Source organism: Cyclopterus lumpus, chromosome 24 (assembly GCF_009769545.1).
Source record: "Cyclopterus lumpus isolate fCycLum1 chromosome 24, fCycLum1.pri, whole genome shotgun sequence".
NCBI classification, from domain to species: Eukaryota; Metazoa; Chordata; class Actinopteri; order Perciformes; family Cyclopteridae; genus Cyclopterus; species Cyclopterus lumpus.
Window position 1 is genome coordinate 19648028 of NC_046989.1, and position 26540 is coordinate 19674567.

General features: G+C 42.2%; 2 protein-coding genes across 2 annotated transcripts; one reads left to right on the plus strand and one right to left on the minus strand.

The window, feature by feature from the left end:
• The first annotated feature begins 15674 nt into the window (after nucleotides 1-15674).
• psma6b (proteasome 20S subunit alpha 6b) lies at nucleotides 15675-19773 on the plus strand. The gene is made up of 7 exons (XM_034528053.1): nucleotides 15675-15893; nucleotides 16635-16729; nucleotides 17467-17548; nucleotides 18659-18814; nucleotides 18931-19109; nucleotides 19253-19347; nucleotides 19563-19773. Exons 1-7 carry the CDS (start codon nucleotides 15818-15820, stop codon nucleotides 19618-19620), a joined length of 741 nt encoding a protein of 246 aa, XP_034383944.1. The 5' UTR covers nucleotides 15675-15817; the 3' UTR covers nucleotides 19621-19773.
• Nucleotides 19774-20869: 1096 nt separating this feature from the next.
• On the minus strand, nucleotides 20870-23198 carry nfkbiaa (nuclear factor of kappa light polypeptide gene enhancer in B-cells inhibitor, alpha a). The gene is made up of 6 exons (XM_034527882.1): nucleotides 22876-23198; nucleotides 22241-22346; nucleotides 21933-22140; nucleotides 21734-21822; nucleotides 21366-21626; nucleotides 20870-21260 (listed from the first exon to the last, which is right to left on the minus strand). Exons 1-6 carry the CDS (start codon nucleotides 23106-23108, stop codon nucleotides 21231-21233), a joined length of 927 nt encoding a protein of 308 aa, XP_034383773.1. The 5' UTR covers nucleotides 23109-23198; the 3' UTR covers nucleotides 20870-21230.
• Between the last annotated feature and the right edge of the window lie 3342 nt (nucleotides 23199-26540).

Sequence of the window (26540 nt, forward strand, 5' to 3'; positions counted from 1 at the left end):
CCTCAGACCCGCAAACTAAAGCAAACATCACGAAAGCTCGAAAGCATATGGCGTTCCACCAATCTGGAAGAATAACGTTTAGTTTAGCAAGATAGTCTTGAATCATATAAGAAGGCCCTCCGTAATGCCAGAGCAGCCTATTACTCAACTCATCAGTAAAAGAGAAAAATAAGAACTACCCCAGGTTTCTCTTTAGCACTGTAGCCAGGCTGACAGAGAGTCACAGCTCTGTGGAGCCGTGTATTCCTATAGACCTCAGTAATAATGACTTCATGAACTTCTTCAATGAAAAGTTCAGGATGTAATTTGTGATATTGGGCTATACAAATTGAAAACAACTCAACGTTAGCGTGTTCGGAGTAATCCGCTTACGCTCCACCTACAAACATATGTCATCATGTTTGGGAACATAAAAGGTTGTCAGCAGACAGAAAAGTATGTCAATATACTCCATTGGGCTTTTACTTTAACTATTTGCACATACTTCTTCACTACTGTATGTGGGTTTTTCCCCCTCAGTCTTCGACTAGCTGTGTACACAAAGTAAACCCGAACATTTGGCTTCACTGCCTCAATCGTGGACCAAATTGAAAAACAATCTTAGCAGCTGCTTTTTGTGGATTTCAGCTTCCTCACCAAAAAAATATGAGACTGTTTGCTCATTTAAACAGAGTGTAAAATATGTATGCACCCATATAGTTCCTACGCATTTGGATCCACATAAAGATACCACTGGTCAGTTGAGCAAAGATGTTGTAACAGGCAAAATGATCTGTCTATAGTTTGTCCACTAGAGGGTAGCACTGGATTTAACAGAGACTCTATGGAGTTGCTAAGGGTCAGTAACACCATTCAAGTTCAAACAATGTATGATGTATCAAATCTTAAAATATGATGTTTCCTCAAATTGTAAATTTTAAATCTGTACATATTATCGATATAGTTGGAAGTGTGAAAATAAACCACATAATGTCAGATAATTCTGATAAAATAGTAAAAAAATAAAAATGATCGATGAAAAATTATATAATGAATTATAATGTAATATAGTACTCTTTGTTGCTTTTTTTCTGTTTGAATTCTAAATCTGATTATTAAAAACTGTCCATGTGTCTTTCTTTGGCCTATATAACCTGCAGTGCTGCAGCAGAGAGGATACTGACTTGGACATGAGCAGTCACCAGGCAATCAGTGATTAAGAGGGAAAATCCAGAATGCACAATGCCATTCCTTGGGACTTAATGTTCACTGGGGCAGCCTTGAATATGTGTCTGCTGGCCCAAATGCTCGTCCGCACTCAAGCTCATGTGTCTGCGTGAGTGCAAAAGGGGTCCGTCCCAAACGTTCATGTGCCAGTCCCCCGCCTGCGTGTCCACGCGCCAGCCTCGAGCTGTCGGCTTCTTCATACATACCTGCCATTTTTGTGGCTCTGAGTGGAGGGGGTGGGGACAGTAGGTGCTTAGTGCTCTGAGGATACCAGTTTAGCAAGCGTTTTCACTACTGATTCACTCCACGTCTAACCAGATGCCCTAAAATATACGACACCACACCTGACTGCCAAGTGTGCTGTCTCTGTGATTATTCAAGTCGCACATGCTGGTTAGTCACTGGCAAATTATAGTTTGTATTATCGATGGAAGACACCCTGCAGAACAGAATCCAGTCACTGGTTTCCTTGTGCAACAAAAATACCCAGGTAGGTTACTGGTGACACCTCTACAATCTCCTTTCCTCCAGATGCAGCTGCTCTTCAGTGGTAAAAGAGACATACATACACATGGAAACAGAGGTGAGGGGACAAAGAGGGACAGTGAGACATATAGAAAGACAGAAGGAGGGAGGATGATGAGAATAGCAGCAGCCCCTTTGATGTGGGCCTCAGCGGGGCCCTGTGTGTCTAAGACGAGTCAGGCCTGTTGAGGGAAGGGGATTTCCAGCACTCCTTGGTCTCCTGTCTCACCCCCTTAGCCTTTGCTTCCTCCATGGGCCGCAGCTTAAAAACACAGGACGAAGACTCTATAGGCCAACTGCCACTCCGCAGTGACAGGCATTGTCATTTTAGCGATAAGACACTGTTTTATTAACACATCCTTTTGGGGCAAAAGTGAAGTAGAATATGTCAGATGTTTGTTTGTGGTTTGATTTGCTGCGGAGCATCAAGATCCTTTTCATTAAGTTTGTATGCTACGTGATGTAGGGTGATATTTTCAGAGTTGTGATTATGCTCATAAATCAGTTTGCAAGCCACACAGTATCAACATATGCAAACCCTCCCTCACACCCTTGTAAATGTCCCCCCTGTGGGACTATTAAAGGATTATCTTATCTTAAACACACACACATTAATTTTTATGTGCATAGAAAACCTCCTTTGTGCATGGTTATGTTCTCTCTTACATTACTGCAAAAGCTTCTCTGCATGCATGTCGTCTCTGTCTGCATGCACACACCCAAACGCAGAAACATGCACTTTACTGTTAAAGTACTTTACAGACACACACCCACACACACACACACACACACACACACACACACACACACACACACATGCTGGGTTGTGGAAAGTCCCTGGCACTAGCTGCCTCCTATCTCAGCTACAAGCCTTCTGTTACAGGTGGCTAGGGCAATGTAAAGACAGTATGATCTGCAGCATCAATGCATGTATTAACCTGCTGTTTGTTTGAAAAAATAAATGATGAATAAAGTGAAATAAAAAGCTGAATGAAATGAAGATGAAAAAGAAGGGTTCCAGGGCTTGACATTAACACCAGTCAGCAGCTGACAGTCCTTGAGTTCATAAATATTCTTTAGAAGGTTTTCCAGAGTGTATAAAAAATACTTGATGGATTATGGTGCCATTTGTAGTGCATTTTTTAATGCAGTACAAAACTGTTTATGTCTCACCAACTTGTTTTAAACTGTGGCAGGCCCACAGCTTGGGTGTGATTGAAGTTAAGCGTATTCTTTTTTTTCATGTAGAAGACATTTTAAAATAAAAAAAGTTAATTGATCAATAGAAGCACCTATCTCATCCTTATCAGGGTTGACTATCAGGGTTACCTATTCGGAATGGCCCATGCCATAGTTGGCTTTTTAATGGCATAGATGGATGAGGAAAATGAAACGAGAAACAACAGACAAAATGAGACTATAAGAGACACACACCACCAAAGAGGGTCTCATAACCACTGAACCAGGACTTTAAATTAGTCTTAACACATGTCATTTTACAAATTTAAATAAAGAGTGGAAGGAAAACATGGTGGTTTTGTTGTATGATGTGTGTATGTGTATCGCTTTATGTATACGTATAGTGGTTCATCGAACCTGAATGTCATTCCACCCCCGACAAAAGGCAGTGAGTCAGATTATTTTGGTCTTTTGACTTTGTTTGAGAAACCTTGACGGGTGTGTCAAGGTTTCTGCACACATAGCACGCATACCTCAGGATTAAACCTGGATTATTCGGAGATGGATATCTCAGACTTGTTTTTTACAAGTAAATAAACTGAAGTAAAATATATAATTTTTTAACCATGTTAAAAAATACTATATATTTGAACATCCACGTTTTGTTTTTTTTCAAAACAAAAATAATTCTTCAAAATGTTTCGATGCTCTTATGAGGAAAGAGCACATTATTCATTTTGTTACAGCCAGCAGCCGGAAAGCCTCTGCGATTGAAAGATTGTATCACCCATTGAAAACACAAATGTGGAGGTAAATACACACACATTACCTCAACATAAAGTGATTGAGAGCTACAATAACAGTTATTTTAAAACCTGCAGGGTACGTTTTCCTTTTGCTGCTAAATTTACAATCACAATGTACAGTAGTCAAGGCACATTGCGTCTAACTCGTGTGTGCAACAGTACAACGGTGAACTTATTCACAGGACGTTTACAAAGTAGCCGACTTTGAATGTAAAAAGGTAATAACCCTGGCACAGCCATTTGACAAAGAATCCGTAGAGGATATTATACAGAGCCTTATCAATTCAGTTCGAAAATGTGTTCACGCTCCTCCTCTCCTGCACACGTGGAAGTAGAGGGCACACTCTGCAACATAGTCACACATTGTTTTAACCAAGCCCACCATCCAACCTAAAGCATTCAAATGGAGATTAAAAATGTTCCTGCAGATTTTACATATGGGAAGTTGCATTTTAGACCCGTTAAATCTTTGCCTCCCCTGTGAAGACATGCTCTGAATGATCAATTACATTCAATTCGATTTATTGTGTTTAGTCCAAAATCACAAATTACAAATTTGCCTCAGAGGGCTTTACAATCTGTAGGGCCATGGCAGGAGGCAGGAGGCCGGAACAATGAGGTCAGGCCTTTGAGGCAGGGGGCACAAAGAAGGAGGCAGGGCCATTGGGAAGGAGGCCAGGTCCAGGCCAGAGGCTGGACGCAGGAAACTTTTTAGGACAGTTCACATCGTTTTATGAACGGGCCTAAAAAGCAGGCTGGAGGAACTCTTTGGGGGATTTCAGAAGCTCCTATGGTATACAGCTGTGGGATTGGTTCCATCTTTTCTGAATTATTTCGCTTCACCTCGTGCCTGATAAAAAAAAGGCAGCAGCCAAAAATGTTAGCTAGCTAGCTAACCCATTTGATTCTAACTAATGATCTCTTGTTTGACACAGTGATATTCAAACACAACTGGTCATTGAAAGTAGGCTCTTTTTTAATCTTTTTTAATTTATGTGAATTCTTGAACATATTTTGATGGCAGTTCCTCCGCGATCCACCAGCTCACTGAGGCTCAGTGGTTTAGAATAGCTGGCTTATGTAACTGTCGGTCAGAGCAAAACAGCAGTGCAACATCTTCTGCAGAGCAATGAGTGGACCCTGCTGCTGCAAAGGACACTGAGGTCCTGATGAATACTTACTTCACAGGTATACACGATATTCACTTTCCTTTCAGCTTGGGAAATATCTGTGTCTTTAGCTGCTAAATGCTCCACCATGCTTTTTAGTCTTGAACCGACTGTCTGCTGTTTGGTGCTGGGCAGGTTCTGTCAGAGCTTTATCACTGAAAACAAGTGCCTGATGTATCTGGAAATAATGAGAGCGGTGACACGGTCACGTTGTTGGCCGAAAGACCATCACTAACACCCCATAGAGCTGAGGGGAACCTTCAGGGGGCTTACATTCAATTCAATTCAATTCATTTTATTTTGTATAGCCCAATATCACAAATTACAAATTTGCCTCAGAGGGCTTTACAATCTGTACACATACGACATCCCTGTCCCAGGACCTCACATCGAATCAGGAAAAACAGGAGGATCCCTCTCCCCGGATGGACAGATGAATAGATGTCATGTGTACAGAATGAACAGCATTTACAAAGTTACATAAACACATTACATGAATATGACAATGTATGAATGGAACTCCAATCCAAGAAACAGAAGGAGGTAGAGAGGAGGGAGGGCGGGGCATCAGCAGGGCCAACGCGGGAGGCCGGCTCACCAGGCATCAGACACCTCCAGATCCAATGGACCCTATGAGACGTGAAGTCACAACGACTCCGGGGAGGAAGCAGAGTTAATAAGGTGCAATGGAGAGATGTAAATTCATCCATAAGGAGAGAGAGAAGATGAGATAGGTGCTCAGTGTATCCTAAAACATCCCCCAGCAGCCTATAAGCCTATAGCAGCATATCAAGGGGCTCGACCAGGTCAAACCTGATTCAGCCCTAACTATAAGCACTATTAAACAGGAAAGTCTTAAGTCTATTCTTGAATGAGGTGACTGTGTCTGCCTCCCGGACTGAAAGTGGAAGCTGGTTCCATAAAAGAGGAGCTTGATAACTGAAGGCTCTTGCTCCCATCCTACATCACTGGCTCATTGATAGAGCGGGTCGTCCTTCCAACAGTAGATCGACGATTAAGACGCTTTGAGTGGTCGGAAGTTTAGAAAAGAGATGTACAAGTAGAGTCCATTCACCATTTATAAGCAGCCCATTTGTTTTATATAAAACCATAATAATTTGAGTTTTAAACACAGTGCAAACACCAGGAGCAAAACATGGGCCAATAAGCCAGACAGATCCTGGATAATATGTCCCTATATATATATATTTGTATACGGCTCATGGATTGAGCTTCGACTAATGCAGATGGCACAGCTCAAAAAGCCATCTGAAACTCAAAGACTTTTCATTTCTATAGTTAGACAGTTAGACTAATCCTGAAAGGAGAACATAAACCCTGGTATCTATAGTGTAGCCCTCTGTCTGTTTGTACATGCCAAAGAAAGCAGTTGTCTTGGCTGTCCCCCTGTTTCAAGTATGTCTTTCAAATAGCATGTGTGTATTTTTTGTATTCAACATGACCTTTCTTCATTCCACCCTATTTACTGAGAATGACAACCCTTGGTGTACCCAGTCACCTCCGACCTGCAAACAGGAGTATCAGCGGCAAAGATAAAGTAAATGGTGAGTGTGTGAGTCGTCAGGGATTGGTAAAGTCATATCACAGCATGCCAAAGGCACAATGGGAAGATATCACCTGCATAACCACACACATACACATATAACAAAACATGATTTCATAGAAAGAATGATGCAGGTCCAACCAATACTTCATCACGTTTTTGATGCTTCACATCCCAAACTGCTTCCGTCCCTGGAGGAAATATAAACTGTTCTCAGGGTAGATCACTGTCATCTTGAACATCTTGTCCCCAAATCTTGAAGCGCTAATACAAGGACATCTCCCCACTTCCTGGAGGAGAGGAAACTCCCTGTTCTTGTTGTGCTCTGGCCAACCCACGCAGCAAAACAATAGATATTTTTAGCCCTTTCGTTAGATTCAACCCGCTTACCCACTCTGTTTCAATGAAATTGCTGTTTTAGAGGCTTTTTAGGCAAGCAGGGCCTGTCTCCTGCTCGCTGCTTTGATAGAAGCACTTGGGGCTGACATCTTTGCATCTTTTTCTTTTGTCATAGAGAGGACATCTGTGGTGAGGTGTATTCAAAGCCCATGATACCAAATGCAACTTCATGTTAAGTGCTTGTTATGTCTGTCTCATACACGGTACTGTATATTTACAGAATGACTTTTATCTTCCCTTTAAATGTCCTCAACACAAAGTGTCCCACGCCTTCTGGAGTCGCTACCAGACCGGCTGTTTGTCTGTCTGTGGGGGAAATGGTTCATGACACACAGAGGGAAACATGAGAGGAAGAAGAGAGGAAGGCAGTCAAGCGACTCATTGTCCCGAATTGAGGATTCAGCGGGACAAAATATATGGAAAGGCGCAGTGAGGAATTCCCCCAGTAAGTTCAAATGATTGCAGATGTGCGTCTGGCCGACTGCTACTGCACACATCTGGGCCAGCTTCCCAGCACGCCTCCCCTTCCATCCTCTGAGCCCTCCGTGTCTTGTCCGCATAACACTTCCCTCTGCTAGGTCCTGGAAAAGCAATTAGGTAGAGCACATGGTCGGCGTTAACTACTGCTCACCAGCTGTGGCGGGTCCATAGCAGAGCATATCATGGGAGGCCTAAAAAGAGCAGTATCTTGGGGGCTGGGAGGAAGGATTTGGCTGAGGGAAAGTTTGGGGGATTTCAGAAGGAGAGAAGCGGCCTCTCAGCAACAGTGCTACCGGAGGTCAGCAGTAGTCAAAATGCACTTTCAACATGAAGTACTGCAGGCTTTGCACGTTGTTAAAGCTTCATGTTCCTGAAAATCCGAATAAAGCAACGCTCCCCCATACATGTGCAATTGAGCTCCCTCCAAAATAAGTTAAAAGAGGTTTTAAGAAGAGGTGTGAATGAGTCAGCATGCATGTCTGAGTGGCTTGTTGCTAAATCTGCAGTACAGCATGTCCTCCCGAAAATGGAACCTATACAGCTAATGATTCATAATTGATACAAAATAGCTAACGAACAAAGAAGAGACATCCTTGACACCTTTCACCTGGCAAGAGCTTGTTGTTTACCTCCTTGAAAGGAGACGTGCACCAGTCAGACTTGTTTATACTCATTCAGAGACAGCAGCCGCTCCAGCTAGGCTGCCTACCCGCAGTACGCATGTGCAAAACACACGCTAGTGGGAAATTCCCAGCAAAGATTCCACTCTAGCAGTCCTCTACATTCCTGCGTTTTTCATAACATTGCGCTGCTGAACTGAAAGTTGAATTTACAGTTGTGGAGTAGGTTTGAAGACCCACCGTTCCCTCAAGCCAGCAATAAATCTGCCAAGGCCCGAGGACATTGCATGTAAGTTTATATCCCTGCTAGATTTCCTGGATGCAGTTCACTCTGCGAATGTGGTGGCCCATGAAAGAACAGGCCGAGAAGACTGGAGGAGGAGGAGGACAACATAGGATTTGAGAGAAAATGTCATATACATTGCATTTGGATTTTCTAAATGAAGTCTTTGTCTTGCAAGAACACAAAATAGCATAACGTCCATCTATCCAATACATAGCGATATCCGTTTTTGGGGGAAATGTTCTCATTCCAAATTCCCCTAGCATTCCCTTAAGTGACTTCACTGCTCCATGTAGAAATAAATAACTATTCCTAATCCTGTTTGACTATCTAACATAACCAAATGAGATTGATGAGAGCATGTTTTCCATTTGTGGACAATGTGGACACTCAATTAATGAATGCATAAGTGTGTGAAGGGGGGATTTTTATAGGCGTACAGTAGTGTGCAGAAAATGAGTCATGCTTTTAAGTTATTTGGATCCCAAACAGTCTCGCTCCTATAGCTTGCCACCACCATGTCTATTAAGGGCTAAAGCTCTAGGATTGCCCAACATTTATTAATACAAGAGCATTGTTTTTGTTAGTCTTTTGCATATTAGTTTGATGTAATACATTCATCTTCATGTATGTAATGGTCCAATGCACAGTTGGTGTGGCCACTGCTGCGAGTTGCTGTTGGCATTGCTGCAATGCAGCAGGGCGTTTTCTCTTCTCTACTTAAGCCATCAGGAGGTTACTGACACTGTTATTACTGAGGCCACCAGGAACTAGTAGCCTCCAAAGTGACTCTGTCGATGGGTTTTCCAGGTTTTGGCTCCAGACATACCTGGAAAATCTCTTTAGCTTCCAGTTGAAGGGTATTACTTTAATTTGGTGTTACGTTGATGCAGATACATTGTATCTTATTAATTTTGTTGATTATTTTTTCAAAAGGAGAACCTGTGCTAATTTCGCTAAGGAAAGACTGGAAAGGAGGAGACTAGGTAACTAAATCTGCATATGGTACAGGAACAGGCTGGATGCTATGCTAGCTAACATGCAACAGTAAACCACAGTAGAGGAGGTTAACGTGCATCCAATGTAATAATGCTAGCAATAAACAGGATATTTCACTTATTAAATCAGACTTTACTTTCCTTTGTAGTTGTTTTAAAGAGTAACACTGGTGTGCTGATGCAACGTTGCTCTGTCTGTTAGCTATTGTATTAGTGATTTCTATCACATGTCTTCCAGTTACAGTGTTAGCAGAGCTACCGAACTGGCATTCAGATGGAAAGTCATGAAAACTTCAGTGAGCATGTTGCTGTTATTTGTGAGAGCAACCTCGTAACAGCTCCATTGCATCATGTTAGGAACTAACGTTAGCTGGTGCAGCACAGTGGATTATTTAGCCGCTAAAGCATCAGGAGAGACCAGATTAGAAACACAACTGTAACTGCTGCATGTGTAAAAAGGTAACATGTCAGCAATATCAACTCAGGGTCAATGTTCAGCCAAACAACAGTTAAAGGCAGGTCTGGTAATCTTCTTGAAATTTATTTTGGATATTTGATATTTGTGTTGAAATATCAAAAATGTATTTTTCAATTATTCATCTAGTTGTGTATGTTGCAAATAAATGAGCTGCCTTTTGAATGTTAAGGCGAACACATGTTGATCCTATGTGAGGTCCTGGGACAGGGATGTCGTATGTGTACAGATTGCAAAGCCCTCTGAGGCAAATTTGTAATTTGTGATATTTGGCTATACAAAATAAACTGAATTGAATGTTCTTAACACATAAGAGTAGCTTTTTGTTTTCTGGTTTGAGCTCATTTAAGTGAAATATATGGATTCAAAGCCCGAGGGCAAAGAGGTGTAGAGTTGCACTTGCTGTCAGTGCTTGACTACAAAGAAAAAAAAGGAGCTGGGAGAGGGGTAATATTCCAAGAGAAAACCTCAGAGTTAAGTCATATTTTTCTTAGAAGTAAACTTGTATATTCTCTGTCCGCATCCATTCTCATCCCCTGCTGGGTCGCAGGGTATATCAGACGTCCCCCAGCAAACTCACCATAATCTGTTGCTGAAAAACAAAGCAGTTATGCAATGCCTCTTCTCTGTGTAGTTTCCCCTTCCCACTGATACAGTGACAGACAGTGTTTGATCAGATTGCCAGTTTCCAGCCCAATCGCAATTAAAAAAACATTTCATAACATTGCCAAAAACACATGTAAAACCGTAGAAGTATTACATGTGCAAATAGAAAAACATCATCAGCATACAAGCTTCATATATGCATCAAATAACCATTTTAATATTGTTTTGTTGTATAATGCCGTCCTGACTGACAACAAAAACAAGTTGCGGGCATGAAAGATACTTCCAATTAAAATATATTTGTTTGAAAGTGGTGCTGAAACAAAACAAAAAACGAAAATTCGTATCCGTGAAGACAAATGAATATATGAAAATGTCATACATAAACTGCCATGAGACTGTGTTATTAAATTGTTATTAAATTCACAACTTTAATCTCGTAAATTCTTAGTTTTTTCCCAGAATATTACCCCCTCTCTCCGGGCTCCGTAATCATCTTTTGATGGCCCTACTAATAAGCCTTTGGAGAGGAGGAGATAGCTCGGCATGAAGCATAATTGACTGCGATGATAGAGTGAGCATGATATGAGGCATGGCTGACAACGCTCACCAGTAGAACCTGATAGTTAGGCTTGTCTGAATATGCCTGCTGGGGAGCACTGAGCGACACTCTGTAAGGTACTCAGCCTCAAAACAACTCGGAGAAAAAGAAGAAGAGGTTTTGGGTTTCCTGCCCTGTGAGACAGCACAGTGCGACATGTATACTTCCTCAAGTTGCTGACTTACTCTGGAGAATGGTTGTTTTTGTAGTTTGAAGGCCCCATTTAGATATTTCTCAAGTTCAAATTTGATCCATGTGTGTTTAAAATGCTCTCCATTTTCTTTCTATGCGCTCAGGCACATTGTTTTAAGTGCATCGAGCCAGGTGAGTTTCTTTGCATAATTGTATGTCTCATTACAGAATGTGCAAACAGCGAGCTCATCATATTTGAAATAAAAGTGGTCAGCATCTGTTAATATAATGTATGCTTTGTCTATTTCGGGGATATTGTGCAGGTTATTTTAGACTTTTCGACATTTCGAGGAGGATACTAGGTTAAAACCACAGATATAAGCCCCTTCCATGCTGGCTCTATTTGTCACCACAGACACCTGTTCACATGTTTGACTCTGAGAGACCAGCTGATCTTACTCACTGTTCTACAGTAAATTCATAGGCTCAGTCTTTACTGGAAACAGCACAGATAACAGCAAAGGGGGGGAAACTGCTTCAAATGGGGCACTTGAACTTCACCGTAATGTTTTAATTACCATTATGATCCTTACTCCTGGGATTTTGCTGAATAATAATTTGCTGAATAATAATTTGCTAAATAATAATTTGCTAAATAAACTTTTGGTTGGGATTCATAATCATAACTTTACATCTCTGGACAACCTGAGATTTAAATCAAGAGTGACCATAAAAAATAAATGCTCACTTGTCCAGCTGAAACTCTAAATGAACGATGCGGTGTGTGTATTTTAGCCAACTGTGTAAGCATTGTAATGCATCCACCACATTACATAAACACAAAGTACATTGTGATGTGGAAGAATCACAAGCTCAAGTGGCCCACGGCACCAGCGTTGCAATCGGCTCTTTGTACTGTTACATACAGTATGTCAAATATTAAGTACTATGCGCTCGCTATTGGTTTAATTAGAAGACACTTTCTTTCATTTAAAATACACTGTGAGGTTTTGATTATGTTGTCAAAGCTCAATAAAGACAATATCACCCACAAGCAAGGGTGATTTATTTACAGTCTGAACATATTTTCCTCCTCTTGAGAATTGAATCTGGATTTATCAATTATAATAATCAACACCCAGCATGCCAGATTAAGTAGAGAACATGCCATATTAAGTAGAAAACATGCCATATTAAATAGAAAAGCATGCCATATTAAGTAGAGAACATGTCATATTAAGTAGAAAATATGCCAGATTAAGTAGAAAACATGCCATATTAAATAGAAAAACATGCCTATTAGGTAGAGAACATGCCAGATTAAATAGAAAAACATGCCTATTAGGTAGAGAACATGCCAGATTAAATAGAAAACATGCAACATTAAATAGAATGCCAGATGAAACAAATGTCAAACCTAGCTACGGAGTTGTAGACCTTGCATCCTCATCCATAAACAGATTGCATCTTAATGCAGGTAAGTAAGCAGGGCCATAATACTCACTGTAGACTGACATGGGGTATGAAGTAGTAAGTAAATCATAATCATTTAATATTAGTTTTATTATAAATTCTTTATACTGTGAGAGATTAAAACTGATGCTATTATGTAAGAGCTAAGTGGTGTTTTGCTGTCTTTTAAAATAAAGATACAGTTAGTTGTGTGTTCCCTATTCTCCGGTCTCAGCATGTGTTAATACATCCAAGATTTAGCTGGAAGATAATTGCAGCAGCCCTGAAAGGAATTTGGTCATAAAACCAAAGATATTGGTAAATGAGTGGAGAAATGCAGGCCCTACACAAAAATGCCTTCAGTAAATAAAAAGGTGTGTTAAAGTAGGCCTGGCCTAGCTGGCGTTCAACCAACTCATCAGTGGCCTCAACACAGAGGACTAGCACACATGTAGTTGTAGACAATTAAAGAAAGTGTTTTCCACTTTGTGTGTCAATGATGTTTTAAAAGGAAATGAAGCTTGGAGAGTTTGCTCTAGTCAAAGACCAATAATTGAGGACATCAGATCAGGACAGCAGGCTTTTTGTATTTAATAAACCAATATATAACTATAACTTTCTAAAAACCCATATTGCATACATGAGTACACCGACCTGAAGATGCGTGCTGTCTCACTGTCAACCAATCCTTCTTAAGAATTGCAACACACGTTGAGGCGACTGTGCAACCATCGGAGTGGTTGCAACACCAGAAATCCCGAGATCATTTTCAAAGAATGGTCTACACAAGAGAGGTTTGTCAAAAAAAGGAAGCGAGCACACAACAATACTGTTATCACCAACAAACACGCTCAGCAGGCTTCACTTTGGCCTCACGCTTTAGTCCACTTCTGATAAGCCGTTCTGAGAAGCTGCTCACTGATTCGGGTTCTTAGAAGCTTCATGTAAAACGTGATGGATCGTTAGATTCAGATAGAGAAGGATAAATTAGATAATCGGCTTTTTATCTTCAGGCTTTTTTCGGGCAGCAACATTTTCAGCATGGTTCTGGGCTGTACAGCGAACAACATGCTGTTTCACAGAAATGTATTTGGGAAATATGAAATACTCATGTAAAAGAACAATGGTTCGGAAAAAAAGAAAGCTGGTAAAAATCGTACATATATACAAAATGAGTCAAAACTATACTAATGGTTCATTTTAACGTATGAGGGTTTTCAGAGAAAGCCCTCATCATAATGTTTCCTGTAACATTTAAACTCTTGTGCTTGGAAAACATTAGCCAGACTGTGGCTTCGCACTGTGAAAAAGCATTTTCATAGATGGTGGAGATCCCCCCCAGATAACCCCAGAAGTCAGTCCCACGCCACTTCTCTTAGACCCGGGGGTGGAGGTCTCTCTGGTTTTAAATGTGAATACAGTGTGTAAATGCAGAGTGAGAACAGAGGACACGAAAGGGGGTGAAAGTTTGTCTCAAAGCATAGGAGGTGCAGATGTTTTTATAGAAGCAATTGTATGCTTTCCATTTTAGCCAGTTATTTAATTCAGACACCATTCACATTAGACCTTATGAGAATATATTTTAAATGTATTGTTTTGTCAAATGAATGTAATCTAAACTCCCCAACTCGTGAAATGAATAGGAAGTATTAAAGGTGATCCTAAAGCTGCGTATTTCAGAATAGAATACTTTATGTTGGTTGTGCAGGAGTAGACTAATATGTTGCAAGACTGGATTTTGTACAATTGTTTAGATGATTCACTATTTGTCAAAATACTTTGCATACATGGTGCATGATTGTGTCAAACCAAACGGGGACTTTTTGCTATAAAACCAGATCAGAACCCTCAGATATATGATAGAAGATAACCATTGTTGGCATCACAGACCCTTCTGGCAAGTTCAACTGCTCCTCACTGATCAGGATTCTGCTCTCAGTGGCTTTATGAGTCATTTTTTAAATGTTTGTGAGTAACCTATAAAGAGGAAGCAGCCATCCTCTCTTCAGCTGCAGCAGTTACCTGGGGACCGAGGGAAAATCCCACACCACACATGTACATTTGCATTTTGATTTTTCTTAGCAGGAACAAGGAAATGGGAATTGTATTGTTATCAGGTGATGTGTCTGTGATTTTATTCCACGAATTGAAAAAATAAATAAAAAATCAAGCTCATGTTCCATTTTGAAGATGGCATTATTTTCACTTGGCTTGTCATGTGATAGGGGAAAGTAAACCTGTGGTATCATCAAATAATCTGTGTTTTTACTCTTTCTCAGTACTATTTTGTTACTATTTTAGTTTCTCTGTGCGGCTTATGCAGAAATTATGTTGGTGTTATGTTGGCAAAAGGAAGCTGCTTACACCATGTTAGGAATATAATAGCTATTGTAGCAATAATGTTAAAAAGACGACACAGTTGATGAATTGCAAATAAACTAAATTCACATTGATCAATGAAGCAGAATTAACTCCCCAGCTTCATTATTTAGTTAAGAAATCTTTATTATAATAAAATGCACATGGGGGGGCAGCACAATGGACCAGCATGTTTCCAGAGGGGGCATTTGAACATTTCACAGGAGGAAAAGCACATAAAAGTGCAAATAATCAAATGGAGAACTTGTTCCAGGTATTGTTGATCAGAACCTTCATTGGTGTCAACAGTATGAAAAGTTCAAATGTCAGCTAATTTCATCTATTTACATACTGCCTGGTTTCTTACTCCATAACGGTACTTCATAGCTTATTAGTTGATTTCAAAGTTTATATTAATAATCTGAATCTGCAAAGAAGGTTCATTAAAGATATAAAATAGATGTACCTGAGTAAATGTTAATGTATTACATCCCTCTGCTGATTGATTGTATTCAACCTCTACTATGTATGGTATGCAAAGAGACTGTTTGGCAGTTTGTACAATACATAACTTTTTCATAGGAACAGAATAGTACATGAAAGTACTTTTTTCTTTGGACATGTACATTTGATGATGATGAGCTTATTTATGCTTGGGGTCTCATACATGGAGGGGAGGGGCAGGGAGTAACCTAGCTATAATAAATAATTATCAAATGTAGTGGACATGAAAGCAACACAACATGGAAATACTCAAGCCAGCTCAAGTAACTTTATTTAAAAGATTTACTTTTACCAAAAAAGACCTGCAGTATTATATCACCATGGAAACGAAAAAGGCCTCTGACACCGGATAAAGTTTGGATCCCATCATTCAACTTCCGGGTCAAATATTGCGCATGAAGTAAAAGAGCTGCTCGCAAATTCATTTGGGCGAACTTGTCGGCCCACTTAACCGTGTGAAATGTCCCGAGGCTCCAGCGCAGGGTTCGACCGACACATCACCATCTTCTCTCCCGAAGGAAGGCTCTATCAAGTCGGTCAGTACGCGGACCGGTCCCCGCTGAAGCCGGCTCGCTAGGCGTACTTGTTTGCTAGCTAGCTAAATGCTCTGTCATGGTTCGTGTAGCTCGGCTTCTTGCTGACCAACGCCAGCCCGCCGAAGGTTCCTGAAGCCTCTGGCCCGGTCATGGGCTCGTGTCAGCTGCTATTTAACGCTGTTTAACTCTAACTGAATAAAATGAAAGCTCCACTCACAATAGCTAGCTAGCTGGCTAGTTAGCATGTTTAACGTTGCAGTCAAGCGAGCTGATTCATAGCTGAGAGTGAAGACTTGACTCAAATGCGTTGGAGTTAGTTTAGTTTATTATTATTTTAGATTAAAATACTATTGAGCCCGTTGACTGGGCTGAACTGGACATGGATAGGACTTTTGTTGACGTCATCTGATCAACAACAATCAGGGGACCGGTCATGAAGCTGCTCCACAAACATTTTAATAACAAAACAGATCTCTGTATTCCCTGATGTGCAGCCATGAACACCCCCCAAGTAACGTCCCCACTCCTTTGGGTGCCCGTCTCAAGCTAAACCCTCTCCTTGATCAGCTCACTCCTGTATGGTGCATGCAGTGTGTCCTGTGCTCTCCTCCCTCCCGTGTGTGTGTGTGTGTGTGTGTGTGTGTGTGTGTGTGCGCGCGCGCGTGTGCGCTCGTTCGTTCGTTCGTGTTCTCAGATGAGCATGTCCACCCAAAGACACCCTCTCGTCTTGCTTCTTTTCAGAATATGCTTTCAAGGCCATCAACCAAGGTGGGCTCACTTCAGTAGCAGTCAGAGGGAAGGACTGTGCCATTGTTGTAACACAAAAAAAAGTACCGGTGAGTCTTTGTTTTCACCCCGCTGTGAGCATTGTAACCTCACAGCACCCATACTGACAGATACTTTAAAGATGACATGTGGTATTTTCATGGGAACTTGATGTCGTCACCTTCCTAAAAGAATAGCCTGTGTCATTTTTTGACAAATGATTTTGTGGCCTAATTCATCTACTCGGGATGCTGGCAATCTCTGGTTAAATCTCAGTTGAACAGATCATTTAATATAACGGCCTATTTCATGAGTGTGACGTAGGCCATTTTACTTTGCCTAAGTAAAAAAAAAAAAAAACTGAAAGACTTGCGTGGGCCATTATTTTAGGAAGGTGAAGATGTGTCCTTCATTTGTGAGTGGTAAATGTACATCTTGTGTTCATATTCAGATTGGAATTGTCTATTTTAGCAGAATGCATTACAATGCACCTCAATTTCTCTCCACTTGCAGCTACTCTAATCTTAAAATAGTTGACATTTAAGAGGTATATATCATGTTAAAATAAGATGCATTCTTAATATTCTGTTAGTATGAATAATGTTAAAATATTGACAAATTAGCATCATATTTTCAGAGCTCAGAGGGGGCTTCAATTGTTTACTTTGTCTAACCAGCATTTTTTTTAAATGTTTAAACATATGTGTGACAATGCTTATATTGATGTAGTTTAGTTTTCATAGCTTTTTATTTGCAGGAGACTTTATTTTCATAAATTATCTGTGAAACCCTTTCCTCCTCGTTGCAGGACAAGCTTCTGGATTCTGCCACAGTGACCCACCTCTTCAGGATAACGGATAGTATTGGATGTGTAATGTCTGGGATGACAGGTGAGCTTCAGCACCTACATTAGGCTGCATCCACACTAATATGATTTAGTTTAAAACCAAAACTATCTCTGTCCACACGTCTGAAAACGAATATCACATTCACTAAAGACTGGGCATGCGGGTGCCGGTGTGAACAAGAAGAAGAACAACAAGAGCTTGGACGACGGACGTGTGACGTTTGTGTCGAGCTCCGCCCTGCAACGTAATTTGTGGAATCGTGTGTCCTTCAATATTTTGTGTGAAACTAACCAATGAACACTTAGGAAATCACTAAGGACCTCCCACCTTACTCTTCAGAAAAACACGGCCGTTTTCAGTCAGTAAATGGTATGTTTTTATATGTAGGACATATTCTGTTCTTGTTTGGAAAACTGTTCTTGAAAAATGAATTTAAAAAAAAGAATGGTCTACAAATTCATGCAATAAAAAAATAATTAATGTAATGTTAATTTTTTTTATTGCATACATACCATGATGCTTGATTCAATTCAGTTTAATTTATACAGATCAAATATTGATCTGTAGTATGAAGTAATTTCTCAGTCCCATTTGATCTCCGTCTCTCACATTTGGTCAAAGTAGAGTGACGGACAACACCTTTACTCAAAAAACGATATTACAAAATTTGGTTTTAGACATTTATTACATGTATCTACTATTTGATTCGTTCACACCAAAAGCGTTGCACATTTTTCACGCAAGTACATTCCATGCAAAGTTAATGCACAGACTCGAATGGATGTGAATGAGAATTTCCGCCGGGTGGTACGAATTGCGAAAAATGTGGCTCCATTTAAAAAGATTTGCGTGCCGCTGTGTTGCGAAAGCCAATCGGCATTGAGATGCTCCGCCCGCCATCACTGACGTCCTGCCGTTGTTGAATTAAGCGAGAATTCACAACGCTTTGGGTGTTAACGCATCATAACAAATCAAAGTTTACAAGTTTTAGCCCCTCTGCAGTCACTCTGTTTTCGTTTGTTTACTTTTCTCACAATGCACTGTAGCTGACGGTTGCTTTGGAACATTGTTTTAGAAAATAGGATTATGACTGGGAATTTTAAACGGGTGCTTTGAACCGATCCCCCACTTTTCCCCCCTCGTCTACTTCAGCTGACAGCAGGTCCCAAGTCCAGCGAGCTCGCTACGAGGCAGCCAACTGGAAGTACAAGTACGGATATGAGATTCCAGTGGACATGCTGTGTAAGAGGTTGGCTGACATCTCACAAGTCTACACGCAGAATGCTGAGATGCGACCACTGGGCTGCTGTGAGTGTCTTTCTTCATGTACAGTCCCGTTCAGGCTTTTCTCATGAAAGTAGATCTATTGGTGTCAAACACTGGGGCCACATGTCATCGTCCTCTCCGTTTGCTGTCACCTGCAGGTATGATCATGATCGGCATAGACGAGGAGCACGGCGCCCAGGTGTACAAATGCGACCCGGCAGGCTACTACTGCGGCTTTAAGGCCACCGCCGCCGGAGTGAAGCAGACAGAAGCCACCAGCTTCCTGGAGAAGAAAGTGAAAAAGAAACTGGACTGGACCTTTAAACAAACTATTGAGGTACAAACATGTCCTCACACGCATGTACCACAGGTTGATGAGGAAGGAGCATGAATGTGAAAGTAACCTTCAAGGTGGTTCCCAGCTGTGTGGCTTCTAATTTTACCATATATTAACGATTTCTCACCGTTTCTCCCTATCAGACGGCGATCTCTTGTCTGTCCACCGTTCTCTCAATTGACTTCAAGCCCTCTGAGCTCGAGGTGGGCATTGTCACAATGCAGGACCCCAAGTTCAGGTAAAGGACCAGCAACACATGGGGATTTGATCCAGTACCCCTTTGTTACCCCCTGTAAGATGAAAATGACTTCACCAACATGATTTCTCTCATCTTTGGTCACTGCTCACATTCAGCATGGTGCTTCAGAGGGACTACTTATTGTGTGCTATTTACTGATGAATGATGGCAGTTAAATGATAGATGTTATAGAGTCGTCAACTCTCTCTCTCTAGGATTCTGACGGAGACTGAAGTGGACGTTCACCTGGTGTCCCTGGCGGAGCGGGACTGAGCGAGAAGAGATGCGTCAGCTGTCGGATTAGGAGAGAGCATGATGGGAATGCAGTTCCCGGATGGAGGCTGGTATAATTGTTGTTTGCTGTATATTCACCCCACCGTTTCATTCAACAATAAAAAAAAAAAAATAGTTTTTTGAGTAAAATAACCACTGTCTCTAGCCAGTTTCTATTTATTGTGAAGATGGTGATTATGTTTTGCACACAGAGCTTTTTACCTCCTGGCCTCTGTTTTGGTGTGAGTTGAGTTTAGCATCGGGGGGGAAACGTTTCCGGGAACAAGTGTGTGTGCAGAGCTCAACCTCTGAGCTTCCTGTTGTGGCTCTGAACTAAAAATCACACGACATACAAGGCGCTGCGGAGAGCTGGTTTTACTTATTTGACCCAATTTTCTCAACATTTCAGCTTTTTATAAGAAATACACACACGGGAGCATGTCAGAAATAGACTGCTTGCACTCACCGGATATGTCTTAAAGTAGTTTCTCTTTGTTCCCATTTTCAAAATGGTTTTGACAAAGCTGATTTATTTACATGATCAGTGAGACCATTTCCCATCAATCCTCTTCGGCTTTCTGCAGCTATTACAGTAACAAAGATGGCTAATGACACTTCCATCCTAAATGCTGTTTAATTCCCATGTATTGCCCATCTTAGGTAATTTCCAGTCGTTAAAATGTAACAACTTTGACCTTGGAAAGTCCCACTGCAGTCCTGGACAGGTTTAGATAATAGACTTAATAGTTTACAACCATGATTAAACCTAATCACTCGGACGGGCTGTTCTCAATGTTGCCTTAAAGTCTACTTCATTTTGAGCGACTTCCTGGTTGTTTCAGGTCTTATCTCTGCACAAATCGACAGACAAGTTCCCTGGTCATTGTGACAGCTAAGACTCATGACTTCCGCCACATTTCCAATATTGGTAGACACTTCCTCGTACAAAAGTTGCTCGGTATTTTCTAGCGAGTGCCATCTCCCATTCAGCGGTAGCATCGGGGTAGGGTGGAATGTTTAAGTACACCGTGTTCCCCTTTATGCCGCCAAGGGACTTTCACCGCAGTGACTCAGACCTGGTGACCTCGCCCCAACGAGGAAATCCCAGACTGATCCAAGTGTGATCGTTTTGGTCTGTTGATCTTTCACAAGTCTGGGCGATGACTTGTTTTAGTGAGAAGACGCTCTTTTAAAATGTGGAAAGGCCGTGAAACACAGAAGGAAATAACACTCAGACCAGTCACAGCAGTGTATATTTATAAACTTATTTTTATTCAGAACAACTTTGTTTATAGTGTTTAAATTCACATGTACAAAAATAATTTCTATTTACAATATATTACATGTCTGTTATATACACAATGAATATTTACAGTATATAAGACTGTATGGAGGTTGTGTCTTGCGGTTCTATGGTGTTCGGTGCAGATCCTTCTGTGATCTGGACCGGGCTTGACCAGACCGGACTCCTTCTTCCTCCACGTTCTTTTGATCCCAGGACCAGCACCTGTGGACTTGGACGGGGGACGTGGACTGACGTCCCTCGTTGGGGGCCGAGGCTGGGCCACGTAGCAGCTTCACGGTCGTTCACACCACCGGTAGACTTCTGTTTACTTTCCAAACTTGATGTCATCGTACAGCTGCAGGGGACAAAAACAAACAACGTTAGGAAGCCAGCCTTTTAAAACAAGATCATGAATCTTCAGGTGCTTTTGCTTTTGAGAACTCCCAATTCGGAAACTAACCTCATCCTCCGATGAATCCAGATCCTCCATATCACTCTCATCTGATTCGCTGTCGGGCAGCTCCCTCAGCTCCTGCGCCGTCTTCTCGTACAGCTGCCGGCGGATCTCCTCGCTCTGGCGTCCGTAGGTGAGGTGGTACGGCGTGAAGCCGCCATAGTTCAAGCAGTTCACGTCGGCGCCGAGCTCGAGGAGGCGAAGGACCAGCGTAGGGTTCTGGAGATCTACGGCCAGATGGAGCGACGTCCGCCCACTGCACTGTTCCTATGAGCAACAACGTAAAGAGACAGTCAGGTTCCTGCTGCATCAGACCGAGGTCCTCTTACATCCTTTTTGTAAATCTGTCTTCCTCTTGGGTTGATGACACATACCTGTGCGTTGATGTCTGCACCCAGCTGAACGAGGCTTTCGACCAATGAGATGTAGCCGTTAATGGACGCCAAGTGGAGACAGTTGTGTCCTGTGGAGAGAGGAAAAGCTCAGTTAATAACCACATTCAAGAACTTCAAGTGAGAGATGACATTTGGTGTGTTTTAAAGTTTAGGGGTTCCACCTTCACTCTGAACCTACCACTGTAGTTGGGGAAGGACACCATGGAGGCGATGTGGCGCTGGCAGTTCTGGGTGATGACGCCGAAGCAGGCGAGGGAGCCCTTCTTGCAGGCGACGTGGAGAGCTGTGTTCCCGCTGTCGTCGGCCAGATGTGGGTCACTGCCGGCCTTCAGGAGCCGCTCTACTAACTGGGGCTGCTCTGTGATCACGGCCAGGTGGAGGGCAGTCTGGGGAGAACACATTTAGAAAATAGATTTAATCATCATCCTGACTTCAAAAAGGGAATTGGTGTGTGTGAGGAGGAAGGTGTGGCTTTGTAGTCATTACCTGTCTCTGGTGGTTCTGTGCATTGAGGAAGGGGTGATTGTTAGAAACTTTGATCATCTGGAAGGCATGTTCTGTGGCTTCATGGATGATGGCCAAGTGGAGGAGCCTGTGGGGTGAGAGAAAAAAAAAAAAAAAAAGTGGTTAGTTAAAATAGTGCTTTTCGAAAAAAAGAAGAAACAAAAAGAATTCCGCATAGAGGAAGTGGATCCAGTGAAGTCAAGAGAACAAAGCACTGGAGCGTTTCGCAAGCCCGGACTTTCGTCGGGTTATTTCCACCAGTTGTTGCTCGACACATCTGATGCTTTATCAGTTCCTGGCAGCGGGCCAGGGACTTTCCTGAACGCGCAGCGCGGACTTTAGCACCGCCCAGACCGCGTTCTCAGCCAAAGTACACACACACGCGCTCACCGAGGACGCGCTTTGCTGCATGCGCGCACACAGTTTTAAAAGGCCTCTTATTTTCGACATTTCCAGACGTCATTGTGCAGCTTCTTTGTAACTTTTCTGTGCATCCAGTCTGAACTTTGGAGGCCACCCTCGAGTGCTAAACTCCCTTCTGAACCCCGCAGGGGGAAGAAACGCGCCCGTGCGCCGTGCATGGCCAATAATGTCCACTGTGAAAAACGTCTACTTACGAGTCACCGTCGTCCGTCACTGCAGATCTCCACGGCTCGTATTCCTGCGTGCGCTCGTCGCGTATGTCCATGTGCAGCTCCTCAAAGTCGTTGACCAGCTCGTCCTCCTTCAGGGAATCCAGGCCGCTGTCGAAGCGGTCCTCTTGGCACGGCAGCGTCTTCCCGTGTTTGGGCTCCACGCTGTCGAAGTTAAAATCCATTGGGTTGCGGCTAGACACTCGGTGGACGTCCATGGTGGCTTTGGTGACTGTCGGAAGAAGCAGCTCCGTCTCGATCCAAAGGTCAGGGCAGAGTGGTGCGGCTCAGGAGGGCGCACTGGTTTTTGTGCGCTCGGTGGGCGGGGCTCCAGCGGGGAATTCCGATTGACTTATCTTAGGCCGGCAAGGGAAATCACACCGAGCTTGTGCTTTTGTGAGAAACCCCCCCCCTCCCTCCCAAAGAGACTCAGAATGAAAACGTGTAGTTTCCTATTAGACACCTATTGTCACCTGTGATGTAGGTTAGGTCACGTGTCATGATTTATGTCCATGAATGAGACACCATAGGCATGAATGAGAGGGAGACTGCCCCAAACTGTCTCTTGAAGAATTCCCTTCTGCACTGGGAAAACCAACGTGTGTGTGTGTGTGTATGTGTGTGTATGTGTGTGTGTGTGTGTGTGTAAACATCAAATATATAAATGTATTACATTTACTTGTGTGGCTTAATTGAAATCAGTTTAAAAAGAGACTTCCAAATGTTGTTCACAGATGACACTGATGGCCCACACCTACATAAAACTGCCTAACAATGCAATAACTCATTTGACTTGCAAACCACATTGATATGGTTGCTCATACAATCTCCTACACATGTACATTCCACAGAATGTACGGGAGACCATCTTATTTCAATTAAACGGTGTGTGGATCAGATTTGTGCTGTTACTTTACTGAAGAAGAGTTAGCAGCATTAGGCTGCTAGGGTTCCACGGAGCGGGGTAAAACCACATAAATATGTTTGTATATTTCTGTATGTAACTAGTATTAGTTATATATATTTTCTACTTGACAGCATTCGCTGTCACCATCAAATAATGTTACAGTCTCAAATGAGTTGACAAGCAAGTTAATGTTTTTGTTTATTGTGCTCAGACCTGCCAAACTTGCCCTTTGCCCTGTTATGCTTTTGTAACCTGCGATGGGATTTGCAAAAGTATAGTGCATGTGGTGCAACATTTTTTTTAAATCTTCAAAGTGAATTTCCGCAGCACACGGAGTGCAGAGGAAGAGGAAAGACTCGAACGTTTCTTCGTGGAGACTCCCTTCTGAAACCCACACTGCATGTTCCACAATAGGAAGTTCTGGACTTACCCGTCTTGCATTGCACGTGCATAACACACCGCTGGAGTTCAAATCCTGCACAATTATCTTTGATCCTGGAAAACACCGCTTTTTCTCATGCAGACCATGTATGACCTGAAGTAGGAATTTTTATTTTCCTTCTCTTATTTTTTACGATGTGACTTTCCTTGTGATCTTTTTTTTCTGGTCTTAAATGGGACATTTCTTTCTGTTGCGCAACATGGTGGCGAAGTGCGTGACAGAGCTACCTGTATGTGCTCCCCTGACATTTAAGGTAAAACTCCCAGGATCCCTTCTGTTTACATTTCCTTGTGAAAGGTAGGCTTGGTAAAAACATAGCAACAGTATCCAAGAGCAACGTAGCATTCACACCTCTATGGGGCAACACTCAGTCAAACACACACACACACACCCAGCAAGGCTGTGATGTCATGTGATGTCTTCTCATGCAGACTACTGTTTTCTGTGCGTCTGTGCGTGCGTCAGATCAGACAAATCACTGACTGTCGGCCATCAGATTGCAGGTGTAACTTGAATTCCACACATTGTTTTATGCCTACCAAGTTTCCCCGTGAGGCATCTGGACACACTGTTCTTGCAGCTCTGTGGTATCCCCCCGCCCTCGTTACCCAGATTGCGAGCCTGTGTATTTATATGTCCAAATATTTACCTCACATGGGAAATACTGGGAGTTCCACTTTACATCCTTGATATTGTATTTGTTTTGTAAAGCTGTGCAAGTGCTCTTGTCTCCATTAGCCTAGTGTTTACCGCAGGTTGCTATGGACACCAACCGCTGAGAAAGCGCTGACGCCAGTTCAGTGTCAAGTGCTGAACGTTGCCCTCTGTCTGTGCGTTGGAAAAGCAACACTTACCTGAGTCAGTACAGCGCCTCAGGGGGCATCACACCCTGTTGCTGGAGCGCTGAAGTCATGAAACTATCCCTCGATTGACCAACTAATGGCACGCAACACCCTTTGAAGAGAAGGCTGCACTGAGGTCCAGTAGGATGAGGATGTTGAGGTCATCAGAGGAGAGGAGGGGGTCGTTGGTGACTTTGATTAGAGCGGTTCCTGTGCTGTAATATTGATTTACTCATCTAACTCATGGCAGGAAAGCCAATAAGCCTGATTCCCAAATGTTGAACAATTTGATTAAATCACTTATCTATTTGTCCATACATATTTTTTTTAAAAAGGGTCACATTGTCACATTGTTATATACAGCCAGATGATTTCATTTGGAATCCGTCATGTCAGTAGTTTGTATTGTTTCCTTGCTCAGCTGTCTGAAAATAGCCTCTGTTTCCCAAATTTGTGCATGTCATTCATGATAACTTCCCACCTGTTTCAGAAGGTAGCGATCACACCATTGTTACAGTAATCACTTAATGGATAGTCAACCTCAACCAGTCCATTGCTCCGTAACACAGCAGCTCTTTACACCCATACAAACTACACCCACTTGACATGGCGGATTCCATTGTATCGAACATGCTCGCTGTTTAATGATGTGTCAGGCTGTTTCTTAGTCAGAGGGACTTAACCCCGACCATGCGAGGCTAAATGAAAGGTTGTTATCTCTTCTAATTGCATAATGTGTGCCTGTCCTACTGCATTTGCTATGATATTAATAGAGTTACGAGGAGAACGGAGGTTTGATGGGTAGCAACAGGACAAAAAGTACAAAGAAAGTCATCAATCCTGTGATTCACAGAACATGCAGTCAAGCTTTTCTAACGGGGTTCCATACGTGTAAAAAAGAAAGTTGTTTGCTTTCAGTGGCATGTGGTGTTCATTAGATTTTGGGGTGGAGAAATGGTGTTTCAGCATCTTCTTTTCTCTCTCTTCTGCTCTAGCTTTTGAGAAAGTCATGGAAGACATCTGACACGCGGGTTATTGAAACTTTCAACTTTCAAACTGAGGTGAGATCCTCCCCTTTGTTGCCTCGGTTTCACGCTGAATATGCAAATGAGTTTTTTAGCGAGGTAGCGTGGGTGTTTTTTTGAGAATGGTGTTATAGGCCAGTCATGGGTCGACTGGACTGGGTCTGGACCTGTGGGTCACAGGACATTTTAGGAGATTTAATACTGAATTTCCCAGTTTTATTTCCATGTTTACAATGTTTACAGAGGTAATAAATCAAGATAGAAGTAGAGTAATCTTCTCATCGACTTCTATACAACCAGAGGAGTCGCCCCCTGGTGGTCAGTAGAGAGAATGCAACTTTGAGGCATTCTATATATATATAGGCACTTCTATATTCACTTTTCACTTTTCAGAACTGGAGGTTGCCAATTAACTCCAATGTAAACCCTCCCAT

Excerpts from the sequence above, each read along its gene's own strand:
- psma6b (XM_034528053.1), top strand. The coding sequence starts at position 15,818 with ATGTCCCGAGGCTCCAGCGCAGGGTTCGACCGACACATCACCATCTTC. Across the intron at positions 15,894-16,634 it reads AGGAAGGCTCTATCAAGTCG|AATATGCTTTCAAGGCCATC; the intron begins GTCAGTACGCGG and ends GCTTCTTTTCAG. Across the intron at positions 19,348-19,562 it reads ATGCAGGACCCCAAGTTCAG|GATTCTGACGGAGACTGAAG; the intron begins GTAAAGGACCAG and ends CTCTCTCTCTAG.
- nfkbiaa (XM_034527882.1), bottom strand. The coding sequence starts at position 23,108 with ATGGACGTCCACCGAGTGTCTAGCCGCAACCCAATGGATTTTAACTTC. Across the intron at positions 22,347-22,875 it reads GTGACGGACGACGGTGACTC|GCTCCTCCACTTGGCCATCA; the intron begins GTAAGTAGACGT and ends CTCACCCCACAG. Across the intron at positions 22,141-22,240 it reads CACAGAACCACCAGAGACAG|ACTGCCCTCCACCTGGCCGT; the intron begins GTAATGACTACA and ends TGTTCTCCCCAG.